The sequence below is a fragment of the Garra rufa genome, chromosome 5 (assembly GCF_049309525.1).
Source record: "Garra rufa chromosome 5, GarRuf1.0, whole genome shotgun sequence".
In the NCBI taxonomy this organism is placed as follows: domain Eukaryota; kingdom Metazoa; phylum Chordata; class Actinopteri; order Cypriniformes; family Cyprinidae; genus Garra; species Garra rufa.
Window position 1 is genome coordinate 21,250,243 of NC_133365.1, and position 19,690 is coordinate 21,269,932.

Below are 19,690 nucleotides of genomic sequence, written 5' to 3' on the forward strand. Positions count from 1 at the left end.
AGGCTATATGCTATTTACATTAAGTGCAAAAGCGATACATTTTATTTACAAGGTAAAAATAGCAGTATTTTCTGCCATTTATACTAGGCTACTTATTGGAAATAGTGGCAAGTATCTGCACCTTAGTATTGTAGTACATTATAAAACAGTATGCAGTAATGTACTGTGTGTAAATGATAATTTATATTAAAATGATTACATGGATGCCACCTTATTGGGACAATAAAGCTCTTGCTACACCTACCCCTACCAGATACTTTATTTTCAACCTTTTGATTATTTTTCATTTTTATTCAAAATAAATGCCTTACTGATAAGATGTTATATGAGATGTGAAAAGGGAGAATAACAAGTTTGTTTGGTAGCCGTCTTTTGTAATGTTATATAGCCTAACCACATGTTGGTGGGCGAAGTTAGTGTAAATGGCCTCTGCTATTTGCACTTTCAGGGGTCATGACATCAATTTTTTTATTATTTTAATGTGTTCCTTAAGGGATTGGTCCTTTAAGACTCAGTAAACAGCCACTGTTATGATTGGCTAATGCATTGCTCATTGCATTAAAACCTTATCAACGTCTCCTCACTGTTGCATGTGAGTGTTTTAACTAAATGATAAAAAAGGTCATTTCCAGGCAAACCATTATAAAACAATTTACTTACAGTTTGGGATGCAGCTGCAGTCAGATCTAGTACCGCTTCATATTTCAACAAATGTGACATGATCTGGAATGTCATTAAAAATAAACTATACACTTGTTCCGTACACTGGGATCCTTCTAATATTTGTACAAATATGCGAACGACCTGTTTAAATCAAACGCATCAAAGCAAACATTTGTCCATCATTTGTCTTTCTGACGCATGTCCGAAAGCGAATGTGCATTTGTACAGTCGTGGCCAAAAGTTTTGAGAATTACATAAATATTGGAAATTGGAAAAGTTGCTGCTTAAGTTTTTATAATAGAAATTTGCATATACTCCAGAATGTTATGAAGAGTGATCAGATGAATTGCATAGTCCTTCTTTGCCATGAAAATTAACTTAATCCTGAAAAAAACTTTCCACTGCATTTCATTGCTGTCATTAAAGGACCTGCTGAGATCATTTCAGTAATCGTCTTGTTAACTCAGGAGAGAATGTTGACAAGCACAAGACTGGAGATCATTATGTCAGGCTGATTGGGTTAGAATGGCAGACTTGACATGTTAAAAGGAGGGTGATGCTTGAAATCATTGTTAGGGATGTCCCGATCCGATATTGATATCGGAAATAGGTCCGATATCAGCCCAAAAAAACTCTATCGGATTATATCGGACTGCGTTAAAAATCTCCGATATAAGATGTCAGTTCCGCTCTAAACTCCGTTACAGCTATTCTATCCAGCAGCGTCCAGAGCCAGCGTGCAAAGCCCACGTGATCACAACACTGCTTGCTAGCGAAGTAGCAAAGAAAAAGAGCGATGTCGGCCGTGTGGCAGTATTTTTCATTAAAGTGGCTCAGTGCAACACTTGTCATGCACAAGTTTCCCGTGGTGGAACAGAACCGGGAAAGTTTAATACGTCCAACCTCATTGCGCATTTGAAGCAGCATCACAAAACTCTGCACTGAGTCTCCGCGCGCAGCCGTCTTGCCAGTCAAGAGGTGTCGCTCTCCGAATGCGAGATTCTTATATATTAATGTTTCTTATATGAGTCTCTTTTTACAACTAGAAGGTTAATATTGTTTTTAACTTGCGACAAAACAACGAATTAGCCGTGCATTTATATGGAAATATGCTTTAGGAGCTATCCATCTTCACTCCCCTCAGTATTACGTCGCATTCGGAGATCGATACCTCTTGACTGGAGAGACGGCCGCGCGCGGAGACTCAAACAGTGAAAGTGAGTTGTTCAAAAACGTTCTTTTTAGTAAACTCTGTGAACACAAACAATGTTCTCAATGCTGGAGTTCATGTGTAGAGACCCAGACAATACTTCGAGCAAAGTTTCATGGTGTGTCGAGTCTTCTCAGTGTTGTAAAAATATGGATTTTGATGCGCTCAAAAACTTGCCCCTAGTTCTCCCATTCACCGGCCACTGACCACAAAAAGAAATCACTGTCAATCTCAAAAACGGCTTGTTTGTCGTAAGTATGCTTTTAGATATAAGTTTGTCTCGTTTACAGTAAAAACAAAAACAGCCCAGGTTGCATTTTGACAATAGTTATCCTTTAAAGAAACAATCCTCTGGCAACTTCAAGCAACCAACGCTTGAGGAGCATAGGAGCAGACTCACTGCTCAGCATGCAGAAATGCTTATCTTCTTAAAAATAAAATCTCCACATCATGCTCGGACTGCAGAAAGTTGAGTTGGAGGAGTAGGAAGTGTAGTCATCCTTTTAGTTAAATATTTGTTTTCTGCCCTGTATTAGAGTTATATTTATTTTTTTTTTCACTATTTTTTGTGGATAGCAAATGCAACGATCTCATTCTTTCAGGCAGTGTGTGTAAAATTGAAACTTTGGACACTCAACCTTTAGCAGTTGGTCAATTAACAATTTTTTTTTTCTTATGTTCCTGCTCTCAGCTGTTCTTACCATTTTCTGACGGTAAAAAAATAAATAACTGAAGTGACCTTTAATTAGTATTTTGCACTTTAAAAAATATATTTTTGTTTATTCAATTAAGATATTTTTCAGGGTCTTAATATTTATTCTTTAATTCTTTTTTTATATATTCTTATGTAAAAGGTTCACATTTGTGCAACCAATAGTTAATAAATTGGTCGTTTTTTTCCATACTTACTGTTGCTGACTTTTGTTCTCAGTTGGATCTAGCCGTTCATACATTCCACACAAAAAAATAGGTAAAAGTATTCATGATTTGTGCTGATTACTGTATCGGATTTGTATCGGTATCGGTTAGTACTGAAGGCTGCAATATCGGTATCGTATCGGAAGTTAAAAAGTTGTATCGGGACATCCCTAATCATTGTTCTTCCATTGTTAACCATGGTGACCTGCAAAGAAACACGTGTAGCCATCATTGCGTTGCATAAAAATGGCTTCACAGGCAAGGATATTGTGGCTACTAAGATTGCACCTAAATCAACAATTTATAGGATCATCAAGAACTTCAAGGAAAGAGGTTCAATTCTTGTTAAGAAGGCTTCAGGGTGTCCACGAAAGTCCAGCAAGCGCCAGGATCGTCTCCTAAAGAGGATTCAGCTGCGGGATCGGAGTGCCACCAGTGCAGAGCTTGCTCAGGAATGGCAGGCAGTGAGCACATCTGCACGCACAGTGAGGCCTGGTGTCAAGAAGAGCAGCAAAGAAGCCACTTCTCTCCAAAAAAACCCATCAGGGACAGATTGATATTCTGCAAAAAGTATGGCGAATGGACTGCTGAGGACTGGGGCAAAGTCATATTCTCCGATGAAGCCTCTTTCCGATTGTTTGGGGCATCTGGAAAAAGGCTTGTCCGGAGGAGTAAAGGCGAGCGCTACCATCAGTCCTGTGTCATGCCAACAGTAAAGCATCCTGAAACCATTCATGTGTGGGGTTGCTTCTCATCCAAGGGAGTGGGCTCACTCACAATTTTGTCCAAAAACACAGCCATGAATAAAGAATGGTACCAAAACACCCTCCAACAACTCTTCCAACAAACCAACAACAGTTTGGTGAAGAACAATGCATTTTCCAGCACGATGGAGCACCGTTCCATAAGGAAAAAGTGATAACTAAGTGGCTCGGGGACCAAAACGTTGAAATTTTGGGTCCATGGCCTGGAAACTCCCCAGATCTTAATCCCATTGAGAACTTGTGGTCAATCCTCAAGAGGTGGGTGGACAAACAAAAACCCACTAATTCTGACAAACTCCAAGAAGTGATTATGAAAGAATGGGTTGCTATCAATCAGGATTTGGCCCAGAAGTTGATTGAGAGCATGCCCAGTCAAATTGCAGAGGTCCTGAAAAAGAAGGGCCAACACTGCAAATACTGACTCTTTGCATAAATGTCATGTAATTGTCGATAAAAGCCTTTGAAACGTATGAAGTGCTTGTAATTATATTTCAGTACATCACAGAAACAAATGAAACAAAGATCTAAAAGCAGTTTAGCAGCAAACTTTGTGAAAACTAATATTTGTGTCATTCTCAAAACTTTTGGCCACGACTGTACACTGTATCCAGTGTAGACAAGATAGCGGCAGTGATTGTAATTTCTATTTGCTTTTGATGCGACACACGTATGACCCCTTTAATGTTTAATAGACACTCCGAACATTTTTTGTCCAGAAATTGTTAGTTCATTTCACAAATAATTACAGAGAAATACATTGAATTAAATGTGAAAAATTTAAGTACATTAATAAGATGTTTTATAAACAACTTTGATGATACATTTACTGATTTAAAAATAACACAAATGTTCCGTTTAAAGTATTGGAATGCTCCCTAGAGAAGCGCATGTTTTGGGAAGCTGGGAAGTCATTAGATCAATTCCGTTACCTTGAATGTCTGGAAAATGTACAAGTACATTTCTGGGAGGACCTTTTAATTTTTACAATAAACAAAAAAAGTGATTTGTGTGTTCCAAACTAAAATGTTTCCTTTCTTTGTCTTTGTGTCGACTGCCAGCTAAACCTTCCCTGATGATTTGTGCTATCCTGTTACTCTGTCCTTGAAAGTTGTTTGCTAGTATCATTAGATGAGTGCTTCTAATGTCAGCCAAAGTGTAGCCAAATTTCAACTAATAATAATATTAATAGGAAATGTTTCTTGAGCAATAAATCAGAATGTCGAACGATTTCTGAAGGATCATGTGACACTGAAGACGAGTAAGGATGCTTTGCTTTTTGCTTTGCCTTTACAGAATTAAATGACAGCACTGGTGAACATAAAAAGCTAAACCGTCTACTTGTTCTACTGCAGTTTGGTGTCTATTCTAGACTGGCTGTCCATTTAACACACAAAGCATCAAAAGGACTATTCCTTCTTTGTGTGCTTTGTCTCAAAACTTACATAAGGCATTTGTCCTTTGTGGGAAACTGGAGCTCCCCAGTTTCTGGCACATCACATGCTCTGATAAATACTTTTCATAGGGTTTGGCTCTGAGGAAATTCCATTGCCCCTGTAGGGCGGCCCACTTCTACCTGTCTCAGCAGCAGCAGTGAACCCTGGGGAAAACGACTCTGTAAACAATTACCACCGTTCTTCTGTGTTTTCTGTCCGGGCTAATTTCTCCTGAGTCTGTGCTAATGGAAGAAACTTCCCACTCAGGGGAAAATTCTCACATATCGTCAAATTCCTCTTGCTGCTCCAGCATTTTATATTTAAAGACATTTTACATATTTGACTGTTGCAATACAAAACATAATTAATCACCAAGGAGCAATATGATATTCACAACCAGTCAAAAGATTTTGAACTGTAAGATTTTTAATGTTTTCTAAATGTCTCTTCTGCTCACCAAGCCTGCATTTATTTGATCCAAAGTACAGCAAAAGCGGTAATATTGTGACATATTTTTACTATTTAAAACAATTGTTTTCTATCTGAGAATATTTAAAAATTTTATTTATTCCTGTGATCAAAGCTAAATTTTCATCATGATTACTTCAGTCTTCAGTGTCACATTAACCTTCAGAAATCATTCTAATCTGCTGATTTGCTGTTCAAGAAACACGTATTATTATCATTATCATTATGTCAATATTTAAAACAGTTCAGCACATTTTTTTCAGCATTTATCTGAAATAAAAAGCTTTTGTAACATTACACACTATACCATTCAAAATTGAGTCAGTATAATTTTTTGTTTTGTTATGTTTGTGAAAGAAATTATAGTTAAGAAATTATATTTTATTTAGCAAGGATGCATTAAATTGATGATAAAGACATTTATAATGTTACAAAAGATTTCTATTTCAGATAAATGATGTTCTTTTGAACTTTCTATTCATCAAAGAAACCTGAAACAAATCTACTCAGCTGTTTTCAACAACATAATAATAATAATAAATGTTTTTGAGCAGCAGATCAGAATATTAGAATGATTTCTGAAGGATCATGTGACTGGAGAAATGATGCAAAAAAATCAGTTTAAAAGAATTTTAAAATATATTTACATAGAAAAAAGTTATTTTGAACAGACATAATGTTTCAAAATGTTACTGTTTTTGCTGTATTTTGGATTAAATAAATGCAGGCTTGGTGAGCAGAATAGCTTTCTTTAAACACATTTAAACAAAAATCTTACAGTTCAAACACTTTTGACTGGAAGTGTACACTATTCAAAAGTTTTCTGTCATGACTTTAAAGGAGGCTGCATTTGTTTGTTTGAAATTACAGTAAATATTGTAAAATATTATTACAATTTAAAGAAACCATTTGAATATATTTTAAAATGTAATTTATTCCCAAGATGAAAAGCTGAATTTTCAGCAGCTATTACTCCAGTCTTGAGTTTCATGTGATCTCTGATGCATAAAAAGTTCAAAAGAACAGAGTTTATTTTTATAACATTATAAATGTCATTACTGTCACTTTTGGTCGATTTATTGCATTCTTGCTGAATAAAAGTATCAGCTGGCTGAAGGAGTGTAAGTTCAAACAGATGAATAAACTATAGAGTGAAAGGGATTTGATCTAATGTTCAACTCCTTGCTGGCTGTATAGGAGTCACCGGGCTACACCCTTAAAACACACGGATTCCTGGAATCAGTCACGCCACCACGTTAATTCTGAACAGCCTGTGAAGTTTGTTCTACTGTAAGTGTGTTCAGAACAAATACACTGCATTTAAATTTACTTTGTGTTTACTCTCACAAATGTTTAAAAGAGCTTCCATTGTAGGTGTCACGCATAAGCGTCACATTATCGCAGATGTCAAGACAAACTCACATGAAATTAGCCGTTTCACTCGCTCATTTTGTTTAGAAGGGAAGAGGGAGTTTGGTGAACCTTAAAATTGTTCCTTATCTTCCTTCCTTATCGGTTACTGGAAGCTTGTATATTTCACAGGGATTACGTACATGGGCCATTCTACAGAATCGGTCTGAAGTAAGATGAATATCTTTTTCCAAAACAACTCTATGTGTGCAAATTGTATAATATTCAAGGGACACATTTCTAGTAATTGTACAGTTAATTCCCATATTGTATTTTCAGAAATTTTTGGAAATTTGCAAATTTGTCACTACCAAAATACAGTAATTATATAATTTAATTAGAAGGGTTATTAAGAAGGGCTATTAAGATTTTGCCTACATCTACATTTTTTGCTATTTTATAAAAAAAAATTCAGAGATGAATAAGTAACAATTGCATTTTTAACAGTATTTCAAGTGTAATTTATGAGATTTTTTCTTTGTAAAAGGCAAAAGGTTGATCACGCTGATTTCAAACTTAAGGATTCATTAGTTTGAATATACACTGAACCAAACACTATCACAAAATCTTACTTAATAATTCAGTATGCTTCATTTTTGACAAAACATCCCGGCCCGGTTTCCCAGACAGGGCTTAGACTAAGCCAGGATTAGACCATAGTTCAATTAGGACATTTAAGTAATTTTATAAACATGCTTAGAAAAAAACATTACTGGTGTGCATCTTGAGACAAAACAAAGGCACTGATATATTTTAAAATCAATCAGTGCAATTTTATTTCAGTTTAAACTGCTCAGACTTACATTTTAGTCTAGGACTAGGCTTAAGCCTTGTCTGCGAAACCGGGCCCCCATGTTTTGGTAGTGACAGTAATGTTTTGGTAGCGACCACATCACATTACAGAATTTTAACTCACATACTAAAACACTAAAACATACTAAAATACAACCAAATCTGCATAACTGTACTAAAAGTTTGTTTATTTCCCCCAAATATTAGGATTATGTGTTCCCTTTTGTCACTACCGAATCAAATTTATGGAATGACACCCCCAAAAAAAATCAGTGATCACCAAATCTCCAACAAATGTTTTGGTTGTGACAATTTGAGCCTAGCTCAGAGATGCTAATCAGCACATGGTTAGCTAGCACAGTTCTGAACAGTTGCACACATATAAAAACTAAATGTTATGGAATAACTCCTAAAAAACTGCTTGATTATAGAAAAAAAAGATGTAAATACACTAAATGTGTTGTTTGGTTGTGGGACAGCAGTTTGGACCAATTCTGTAAAATGGCCCATAATGTATTTTAAAGGAATAGTTTTAAAAAAAGGAGAATTTACTCACCCTCAGGCCATCCAAGATTGTTGCTTTACCAGAACAGATTCTGAGAAATTCAGCATTAAATCACTTGCTCACCAACGGATCATCTGCAGTGAATGGGTGCCATCAGAATGAGAGTCCAAACAGCTGAAAAAACCATCACAATAATCCACATGTAATTGAATAATGGTTATTATAATTGGTTATTATAAACATTAACAAAAAAAAAAAGATCTATAATTTTGCTTTCTCCAGTGAAAAAGTAATCTTGTCTGAATCAGGAGAGAAACATGAACAGATAAAGCATCGTTTACAAGCAAAATAGGATTTTGATATGAGACAACAACTTTTTCACTAGAGGAAGCGTGAATTTGAATGATGAATTTTTGGAATTTTGGCTAAAGCAACAGTTTAAAGTTAACGTGTTAAAGATAAATTTGTTTCTTACAAAAATGCTGCTTTTCACTTCACAAAGTGTTAATTGATATACTGGAGATGCATGGATTACTTATGAATTATTGTGATGTTTTAATCAGATGTTTGGGCTCTCATTCTGACGGCACCCATTCACTGCAGAGGATCCATTTGTGAGCAAGTGATGTAATGCTAAATTTCTCCAAACCTGTTCTGATGAAGAAACAAGCATTTGTATAAACTTGAAAATTTGAAAAAAATAAATAAATAAATAAATAAATAAATCTGTCTTTATTTGCTCACGGACAACCCAAACCTGTATGACTTTCTTTCTACTGTTGAACACAAGAAGAAAGTCAATGAAGCCCAAAACAACACCATCAAAAACACACAAAGGCACAAAATATCTTCTTTTGTTTTCAACAGAAGAAAGAAAGTCAACGTAATTAGTGAACGAATCTTTTAAAACAGTAGCTCTAAGTGACGTTTAATCTCAAAACAGCTACGTGCGAGAAGATCCTGTGATCCAGGCACGTAAAACACATTAGAAATGAAGACATATAAAAATTCTGCTTAAGGGCTTTGGGCTCCTGCCAGCTCTGATGCATGTTATTCGTTCTTAGAGATGATTCTCCACTCCCTGAACACTTAATGCACTCATTTCCATATTTCAAAATACAAGAATTTAACGATGATTTCTAACAGCCCCGCTGTACTTTTCCCAAGGATCTAATGTAGAAAAACTTCTAAAGCTGATTAAATGAGAAGTTTTAATTACTCTAATAGGGTGATCTCCAGGGAATGTTTAGATCTGCTCATGCTGAGGACATTACTGTAATGTTTGAAATAGCCTGACAGTATTTTTCCACAGCTGTTGCATAAACATTGAACTGCCTGAAGAACAGGGCATCCTCTGTGCCTCCCCACATGCATTAACCTTACCCTCTGATCAAGTGTGACCTCAGACCATTGCCATGTGCCTAGTTTGAACGCAGTTACTGTGAAAAATTCTTAAATTCTTTTGTCCAGCTTGACTGACCTGATGGATCCTTGGTTTAATGATATTTGAGGGACACATAAAAGCAATGGTGCCAACAGAAGGTTCCTTAGCAGAATATCACTGTTGTTGTTTCCACATCCTGCCAAAAGCAAATCATTCGTGCAGGAAGTAAGTCAAGCAAGCTAATTAATGCAAAACTATACAAAAATTCAAAGGCAAACCTTCTCTATACTCACAAGTTCCACTGCCATCTCTTCCCGTTCTTTGCACTTCATACAAAAAGAGCCATTGTTTTAGAGTTATTCTACAAGACTGATAATATCAATGATAATAAACAAACCGGTACAATTATGTAAACCTATTACATTTTTAAAGTTAAGAGAATCCAGTTTCACTGGGAAATACAGTCGTGGTTTTTAGATAATATTCATCCATTCTAATGTTTATTCTACAATAAGCGTTTGGCCAAATAGTGTTCCTTTCAGTCGTGCTTCACTAGGCCTATTTCATCTGTAGTATTATCACAAAGCGCCCTCTTGTGGTTCAAACGCTCCCTCATCTTCAGTGTAGTCAAAAAGAACTACAAATACCAGAGCGGCTGTTTGTTGTACTGCCATAGCAACCGAACAAATCACCTCACTAGTGTTCAGATTTTTGACTTTCAAACGTGAGTATAGTGTATTAACGCTGTGTTGATAAACTTTAACACACATCTAAGAGAAAACGAATGTTTTAAATATAATATAATACAGAAGCATTATAGGAGCGAAATGTCTTTCAAAAATGGACAGGCGGAAAACATCAAGTTCCCTTGGTAAGTTGCAGATTTAGCGACCGCACATTTTCCATCCTTGAATATCAAAATAACGTGTAACTAAAAACTAACTTTTTGAATTAAATTGTTCTAACCTTTAACATGAAAAACTGGTAATTTAAGAAGACTAAAGGATTTTTTCATTTCCCCCTCGGAAATGCAATAATTAACAGGTTTTATTGGAAATGTGCACTTTATATTAACTAATATAAATAACAAACAATAATCTTTACGTAAGAGAATTTTCAAGTCTCTCCTGGGCAATGTCCTTTTATTTTAATCCTGTTAGGTTCAGTCATCTAAGATGCAGAGACAGCATTACATCACTTGCTCACTAATGGATTCACTGCAGTGAATGGGTGCCGTCAGAATGAAAGTCCAAACAGCTGGCCAAAAACATCACAATAATCCACACATCTCCAGTCTGTCAATTAACATATTTTGAAGGGAAAAGCTGCATGTTTGTAGAAAGAAAGAAAAAATCATCCTCTATCGATAATATTACTTTCTCCGGTGAAAAAGTCATCTGGCCTGAATCAGAAGAGACTTATGCACAGATAATGCAAATTTTACAAGTGAAAACAGTCCAAAAACGGTTCTAAACAAAAATGTTGGTGGATGTTGATGTGAGTTAACAGAGGATTGAATTTTTCACCTAAGGAAGCATTATTATGGACTTATTATTATTATTTAAAGTTTAAAAATGCACTGGAGTGTGTATTACTTGGAGATTACGTGGATTATTGTGATGTTTTTTATCAGCTGTTTGGACACTCATTCTGACGGCACCCATTCACTGCATAGGATCCATTAGCGAGCAAGTGATATAATGCTGAATTTCTCTAAATCTGTTCCATGAAGAAACAAACTGAGCGCGAGTAAATTTTCAGCCAGTTTTGATTTTTAGGGGAATGATTCCTGTCAGTTACAGAGCTCATCTGGAACTGCATGAAGGAATGACCACAACTTTTGTCTCTCTCTTCAGGTTTAAGGAACGGCTAAAGACTAAATATCTCAGGGATCTAAGGCAAAAGCAACAGTTATCTGGGTCGTTAGACAGTCGCAAATGGCGCTTTTTGTCCCCGGGCCTGGATGATTTTAGAGACGGTTACCCAACAGTCCATAAAGAGCTCTTCACCCAGTGTAAGAGTGGACCCTCCCCTGCAGTCTTTGGGATGCCGAATCACACTTGTTCAGTGAAGTTCCCACAGAAGAGACTGAGTAAAAATCAAGTGTGTTACTCAAAGCAGAATCCCCAGAGTCAGGCTCAGCGTGAGTTCATTGACGCTGTCGAGTACAAACTCAAACAACACCCTCTGGCCCTCTATCCTCATCTGGAGAGCGCTATGAAACCTGAGGTAACCACATTTAATTGTAGTCAGTATAATTCGATATATTTATATGTTAAAGCTGCTATTAGTAATTTTTTAAATGCCACTTATAAAACCATATTAGCTGACAAATATTACTGAAGCAGCCCACATTTTAAGAATCTGCATTGTATTTCTGACAGCCCAAGGAGATAAATAAAGAACATGGACATATATTTGAACATATTTAGCCAATCAGGGAACTTCGAAATGACTCTCTGCCAGTAATGTCTGAGTAGGATTCTTTTTGAATCTAGAATATTTTTGAATATTTAGAATTTATTTATTTTTTGACTGAAATGACAAATTGTAAACATTTAAAATTTGTTATTTTACCCTCATATTAAACCACAAAAATAGACGATTACCCAACAATTACAACTTTCTCTTCTGAGAACCATAAAAATGTCTATTTGAAGCTGGAGGAGAGTTTGGAGTGTTTAGAATTGTTTTTGTGATTCAATGTAGTGCTGCTAGTGGTGCAGAAGTCTCAAACAGCAGCTTTAAATATGAAAAAGATGGTACATGCAACATGGCATATTAATTGCAATGTACAATATAGAGAATGCATCTAAATATATTTAACTTTTTCAATAGCTATTTGATCAGGTGTTGTCAGTCCTGGATCCTGATATGTGCACGAGAGGAGAATTGTCCATAACCTCTCCAATAAAGAAAATGGAACATCTAGAAGAAAGCAGAGCACAATGTGAAATCTCCACTCTGGAGACTATAAACCCGTCCATCAACATCAAGTGATTTTCCTTTCTTCTTCATCTGAGCATATGTTTCTGGTTTTGGTTGGTTCTGATCCCATCCCAAAAGGATGAGACAGATCACAATATTAGGTTAAAAACAGTACTTCTATTTTAATGTCAAATTTCTTTTGGTGAGTGATCATGTTACATACAGTTGAGGTCGAAAGTTTGCATACCCCTTTGCAGAATCTGCCAACTATTTTACCAAAATAAGAGGGATCATACAAAATGAATGTTATTTTTTATTTGGTACTGACCTGAGTAAGATATTTCACATAAAAGACGTTTACATATAGTTCACAAGAGAAAATAATAGTTGAATTTATAAAAATGACCCTGTTCAAAAGTTTACATACACTTGATTCTTAATACTGTGTTGTTACCTGAATGATCCACAGCTCTGTGTGTGTGTGTGTGTGTGTGTGTGTTTTTACTGATAGTTATTCATGAGTTCCTTCTTTGTCCTGAACAGTTAAACTGCCTGCTGTTCTTCAGAAAAATCCTTCAGGTCCCACAAATTATGTGTTTTTTCAGCATTTTTGTGTATTTGAACCCTTTCCAACAATGACTGTATGATTTTGAGATCCATCTTTTTGCACTGAGGACAACTGAGGGACTCAAGGTTCAAATGCTCACTGATGCTTTAGGAAAAAGGTTGCATTAAGAGCCAAGGGTGTAAACTTTTGAACTTAATGAAGATTCATTTATTTTTCTTATTGTGCCTAAATATTTCCCAGAAGACAATATAAGTTACATTTACCCTGATCTTCAATTAAAAAAAAGCTCACTTCTGAAGCGTCAGTGAGCATTTGAACCTTCTGTAATAGTTGCATTTGAGTCCCTTAGTTGACCTCAGTGTGAAAAGATGGATCTCAAAATCATACAGTCATTAATTGCAAAGGGTTCAAATATAGAAAAATGCTGAAAAACAAAAGAATTTGTAAGACCTAAAGGATTTTTCTGAAGAACTGCAGGGACAAACAAGGTGAATCAAGTGCATGTAAACTTTTAAACGGGGTCATTTTTATAATTCCAACTATTATTTATCTCTTGTGGACTATATGTAAATGCTTTTATGTGAAATATCTTACTCTGGTCAGTACTAAATAAAAAATAACATGCAGTTTGTATGATCCCTCTTATTTTGGTAAAATAATTAACAATTTGCAGATTGTGCAAGCTGTATGTAAACTTTTGACCTCAGCTGTATATCGTAGTACCATTCCTGATACTCTTCTTACATTTCCCAAGACCGCAAATGGAGAAATGTAAAGAGGCCAGACAAAGAAATCCTTATAAATGGCAGAAACTCAAAGAAACTTTGGGTGTCGAAGATCAGACGGCGAGTGTTAAACACCTGCACTCTGTATCGCAAGATGACGACAAGCAGATGATTACTAAGCTCTTCTGTGAATGGATTACTTCACTGGTAATACTTCTTCATGCACACATTAAAGTACACAAATCAGAAATGAAGCCTAAAAGGTTATTTAATCTGTTATTTAACCAGGGTGGAGAGACCAGTGATCTGACAGAATCAATCATCTTGGATTTGTTTAAGAGCGACTATGAAAAGAAACCCTCCTTGACCTTACTGAACAAGACTGATCCTAATCAAACTCCAACAGCAAAACTCTGCAGCTTTGTGAAGGAACATTGTAAAGACCAGAGTGTTAAAGAGCTAACCCAGGTTGGGGATATTGTATTTGTTCTTAATGATTCAATTTTGTGTTGTTTTTCAAAAATTGTGGATTATTTATCCATGTTTGTTTGACAGGTCTATAACCCCAAGAGACCCCAGGCTGCCAATGATCCTCAAAGAGCCCTGCCAGATATCACAGAAAGCCTTGACTTTGAGGAACAGCTGAGCGAGAAGGTGACTTTTTATAGCATCTACTAGTTATAAAAAGAGCAAATAATGTGACAGCTGATGATGAGACAAACCAGCCTGATCTCTATTTAGTTGTTTTGAGTTCCATTCATATTTTCCTATCATCTAGGATGAGGAGCTGAAGCAGTTTTACGGCATTCAGGCATTCAGAGAGTTCATTATCAACAAGGGAGTGAGAATGCCAAGGGTAATGCAAGAGATTACTCTAATAGCTGGATATTTTATGAGTCTACATTTGAATTATATTTCTTATGATTAAACATATTATAGCTAATTATATAATAACAAATAATTATTTTATGCATGTCTCATGTGTAGTTTCTCAGCACTATCTTCTCTGAGGATGAACAGAAGAACTGGATCAGAGACTCAAACACCGCAGGCTCCACATCATCATCATCATCTAAAGGGAGAGCTGTCCATTAAGATCTTTAAATAGTATTCCCTTATGTTGTTTTATTGAACATCACTTCACACATTCATGGATCAGCTGCTGAGTGCAGTTCCCCAGACTACAATTTTTGGAGATCAAAGTAACATTTTACCCCCAAGATAGATTTTTATATTATGTTATTTTACGATCAAAAAATAAAACTAGGGCGTATTTGGCATGGTTCTCTCTTCCTCTAGTTTTCTTCATTCATTCATAACATTTTCTCTGTAAAATAAACACTGTGCTCTCAGCATCCTGGTGGGAATTACAAGGACTTTCTAAGGATTTTTAGGTAAACAGCCTGAAATCTGCTCTCATGCATTCTGCCATGTTAATGAGCTGCACTTGACTAAGTTCTACATTGTCTTCTAGTGCTTCCAGGCAGAGAAATTTCATTTAAAGGGGACATATCATTAAAATCTGACTTTAAGTTGTGTTTAAGTGCTACAGTCAGGTCCCCAGTGCATTTACCAACCCAGAAACTGTGAAAAAGGACAACCCAATAACTTTGTTTTAGTAAGTCTTTCTCTACAGACATTTTTGCTCACGTTTCCACCCACAGTGCCGCCATTGTTTTCATAAGCGACAATGGTGGCAAACGTTCGAGCAAAGCATGCTAACTGTTCTGTCGTTGGCAGACGAGCACAGAACACTATTTAGAGTCTCAGCCTCAGAGGAGAGAAGAAAGCAGTGGATTTATTGATTTGTTTACTGTATATTACGCTGCTGCCACACAGATCAAATATAAACATGTGACTTATGTGTGTTTTTAACATAAACTTGTGTGTATTTGAAAGTGCAAGCGCAATAAGACATGAAAGAGAACGTATTTTAGTACTCACATGCATGATTTCAGCGCAACAGACATAATAATCAAAACAAAACATGTTTTTTTGGTAGGTTTAATGGGTTAGTAGGTGAGTTCAACTTCATGCAACACTGCAGAGACCAAATGGCTTTTGACTTCAAGAAGTGCATTCTAAACAGAAATGTCACCGTTAAAGGGATAGTTCACCCAAAAATTCTATCATTCATTGCTCGCCCTGATGTCTTTCCAAACCCGCAAATCCTTAATTCATCTTCAGAACCAAACTGGGATATTTTTGATGAAATCCAAAAGATTTCGGACCCTCCGTAGACAGCAACACAACTGACACGTTTTATGGTAAGGACATCGATAAAATAGTCCATGCGACATCAGTTAAATAAAGTTGTTACCTTACTATAATTAACTGATTTTAACAATGTCCCTACTACCTTTCTGGGCCATATAATGTTAAAACACATGGGTCAGAAAGCTCTTGGATTTCATCAAAAATATCTAAATTTGTGTTCTGAAGATGAACGATGGTCTTACGGGTTTAAAACAACATGAGGGTGAGTAATTAATGACAGAATTTTCATTTTTGGGTGAACTATCCCTTTAAGTATGGAATTAGAGTACCACAGTGTTACATATGGCATCAAAACACTGCAACAGCATTCAAAAGCAGTGTCTCAGTCAGCGTAGCTTCTCCAAAGTGGCTGTATGATGTCTGACACAGTTATAAAAATAAAAGTTATTCTAAAAAATATAGACCTAACTCTTGGTATTTTAATAATGTTGGCATGTCATGAACTATTTTTGTACATACAGGGGCTGTATTAAGCAGCACATAAAAATGTTGTGGGTTTCTACTTTTTAAATTCAAATGTCTGACAAATATTACATCTTTATTTGCAATATAGAAAGCAAACAGTGTGAGCGTCACTATATGTCTGTTTCGACGGCTCCGTTTTCAACTCCACCCCCGAATGCAAATGGAACATTTCATCAGTAAGGCCAGCCTCAGTCAAAGTCATTCAGACACACCTAATTCTGACCATCATCCTTCAGCTAAAGATCCTTCAGTAGACCTGACCAGCTTGATTTTCAAAGACGCCTGTCCTGTGAGCTCATCTTGATTGTTGGCATCTGATAAAAGACCAATAAAACTCCAGCTTTATAACAAATTAATCACTCACTATGATTTACTACATACAATAAACAAATTGGCATTGTTAAACAAATCATCCTGTAGGCATCATTTATCTGTTTAAATTTCATAAAACGTCTCTAATTGTATTTGATGTGAAGTAATGCTCACATATCTGATTGGCATTGGTAGGGCGCTCCATCTCCAGCCAATAGTTTGTCAGCGGGAAGATCAGAAGTGAGAAGAAGGTGCACAGGTGATCTGCGTCCTGTCGCACAAACAGAGCGAGAATAGCATGTCTGTCCTGCTTTATCTGTTAAAAAAAACATTTTATATTATATTTATGCATCTTTCTAAATTAGAAGTGATGAGTTAACCATTTTTTCATCATTGATTAGTATAGCAGCACAAAGACTCACTGTCAGCTGATAAAGTGCTGTTGCAATCCTGCTTATTAGGTTCAGCAGTTCTGAAGGACACTGGCTCACTGCATCAAAGCACACATGCAACACAAGCAGCACATGCATTAAATGTCTTACAGCACTAACTCTTGACTCAGAGAGTGGAGAACAAGCATAAATCACTGCTGAGAAGCACTTAAATGTTACAAAATGGCTTCACTGAGGCAAAGCAGCTTCTTGAGCATCAGAAGTAGTTAGATATCATGAAACTACTTGTAGTCAACTTGTAAGTGCATTTTTTTCCCTCTTACCTGTAACTGTTTATTCTCCCAATTGGCCTTGTGGTACTTTCAGCACCTTTAGTTCCTGTAGGTCTGCAAAAAGAAAATGATCAATAACACTTTAGTGCTTTACAAAAGTCTACTTGTACTTGTAACTTGTAGACTTCCCTAAGGTGCTTTGCTCTATAAGTTTTTTTTTTGTGAATAAGACTCACTGTCTAGATTTGTGATCTTCCTCAGGTCTCCTTCTGAAGCTTGAGGTAGTGTGTGGTCTACGCTCTTCAGCAATCCCACCACGCCGCTCTCTTACAAAACTCTTCAGCTCCACAGTGGGGTCAGAGACTCTCATCTGGAAAGATTCCAGAGGGAAATCCGTTCCAGCACATCCTGTCAATTCAGATATTTAAGTGTGTGGGTGGTTAGCAATGCTTTTTTCATACCTCCATTAGGCCATTAGTGATATGCTGAGTGAGGGGAAGATGAGTCTGTAGGGTATGGCTGCTGGCTGGTGATCTGGACATGTTACGCAAGTTCTGGCTTTGCAATTCCTGAACAAAAACATAAACATGGAAATAGCACAACGGCAAGAGAATAATATAGTTTGACTGGATGATGATAAAAAACAATTACATTTGTACCTTTATATCTAATGCATGTTGCAGTTTCAGCCTCATAAGCTCCTGTTCCTGCTTCTGAATGAAGTCTTGGCATTCAGCAAAACTGTCAGACATCTGTACATTATATATTATGTTACGGTTTGCAGTATGCCACAAAAGTGAGTATACTTCTCACATTTCAGCAACCATTTTAGTATATCTTCTCAAGGGACAATACTATAGAAATTATATTTTAGAGTAGTCAATGTGCAGCTTGTATAGGGGTATAGATTTACTGTCCCCTGAAAATTACTCAACATACAGCCATTACTGTAAAAATAGCTGGCAACAAAAGTGAGTACACCCTAAGTGAACTTGTCCATTGTTATCTGGCACTGCCTTAATCATCCTGGGCATGGAATTGACCAGAGCTGCACAGGTTGTTGCTGGGATCCTCTTCCACTCCTCACGGAGCTGCTGGACATTAGACACATGGTGCTTCACCTTCCGCTTGAGGATGCCCCACAGATTCTTAATAAGGGTTCAGGTCTAGAGACATACTTGGCCACCCCATCACCTTCACCTCCAGTTTCCTCAGCAAGGCAGTTGTCATCTTGGTGGTGTTTGGGATCGTTATCAAGTTGGAAAACTGCCGTTTGGCCTAGTTTCTGGAGGGAAGACATCATGTTCTGCTTCAGAATGTACAGTACATAATGGAATCCATGTTTCCCTCAATGAACTGCAGCTCCCCAGTACCAGCAGCACTCATGCAGCCCCAGACCATGATGCTACTAACACCATGCTCAACTGTAGGCAAGACAATTTTTTTGGTACTCCTTACCAGGGCAGCACAACACATACTGGACACCATGTGAGCCAAACAAGTTTATCTCATAGTCTCATCAGACAACAGGACATGGTTCCAGTAACTCATGCTCTTGGACAGGTTGTCTCCAGCAAACTGTTTGCAGGCTTGTGAACCAGCTTCAGATGAGGCTTCCTTCTGGAATGATGCCTATGCAAACTTACTTGTTACAGTGTGGCATACCTTCTAATTTTGCAACCTTTAAAGCAATGCTGACAGCACTCACGCATCTGTTTTTTGAAGCCAGGTTCTGCACCTGACGCACAGAACGAGTACTCAACTTTGTTGATCGACCCTTGCGAGGCCTGTTCCGAATGGAACCCGTCTTGCAAAACCTCTGTATGACCCTGACCACTGTAGTGTAACTTGGTTTCAAGGTGTTACTGAACCTCTAATAGCCTTGGCCATCTTTGTGGAGAGCAACAATTCTAATTCTCAAATCCTCAGAGAGTTCTTTGCCATGAGATGCCATGTTGTACATCCAGTGGTCAGCATGAAAGAATTGTACTTAAAGCACCTAATTTCAACTGCTCGAATACAAGATGCACAACTTTGTATGGTCCTGTCAAGCAGACAAAAACAAATATGATGAAAAGGACATGTGGCTTTGCATGGTTAAACGACATACTGCTGTTGTCACTAAGGGTGTACTCACTTTTGTTGCCAGCTATTTTGACAATAATGCCTGTATGTCGAGTTATTTTAAGAGGACAGTAAATCTA

The 19,690-nt window shown here is 36.8% G+C and overlaps 1 protein-coding gene across 1 annotated transcript; it reads left to right on the forward strand.

The window, feature by feature from the left end:
• The first annotated feature begins 10,374 nt into the window (after positions 1-10,374).
• LOC141334785 (protein FAM47E) lies at positions 10,375-14,863 on the forward strand. The gene is made up of 8 exons (XM_073840012.1): positions 10,375-10,418; positions 11,404-11,776; positions 12,386-12,543; positions 13,798-13,975; positions 14,057-14,236; positions 14,324-14,422; positions 14,547-14,624; positions 14,756-14,863. Exons 1-8 carry the CDS (start codon positions 10,375-10,377, stop codon positions 14,861-14,863), a joined length of 1,218 nt encoding a protein of 405 aa, XP_073696113.1.
• Positions 14,864-19,690: the final 4,827 nt, after the last annotated feature.

What these genes read in the sequence shown, in the direction of transcription:
- LOC141334785 (XM_073840012.1), top strand. Translation starts at nt 10,375, where the DNA reads ATGTCTTTCAAAAATGGACAGGCGGAAAACATCAAGTTCCCTTG. An exon ending in GAAAACATCAAGTTCCCTTG is followed by an intron (nt 10,419 to 11,403) that starts GTAAGTTGCAGA and finishes CTCTCTCTTCAG; the next exon opens with GTTTAAGGAACGGCTAAAGA. An exon ending in AGAGCGCTATGAAACCTGAG is followed by an intron (nt 11,777 to 12,385) that starts GTAACCACATTT and finishes CTTTTTCAATAG; the next exon opens with CTATTTGATCAGGTGTTGTC.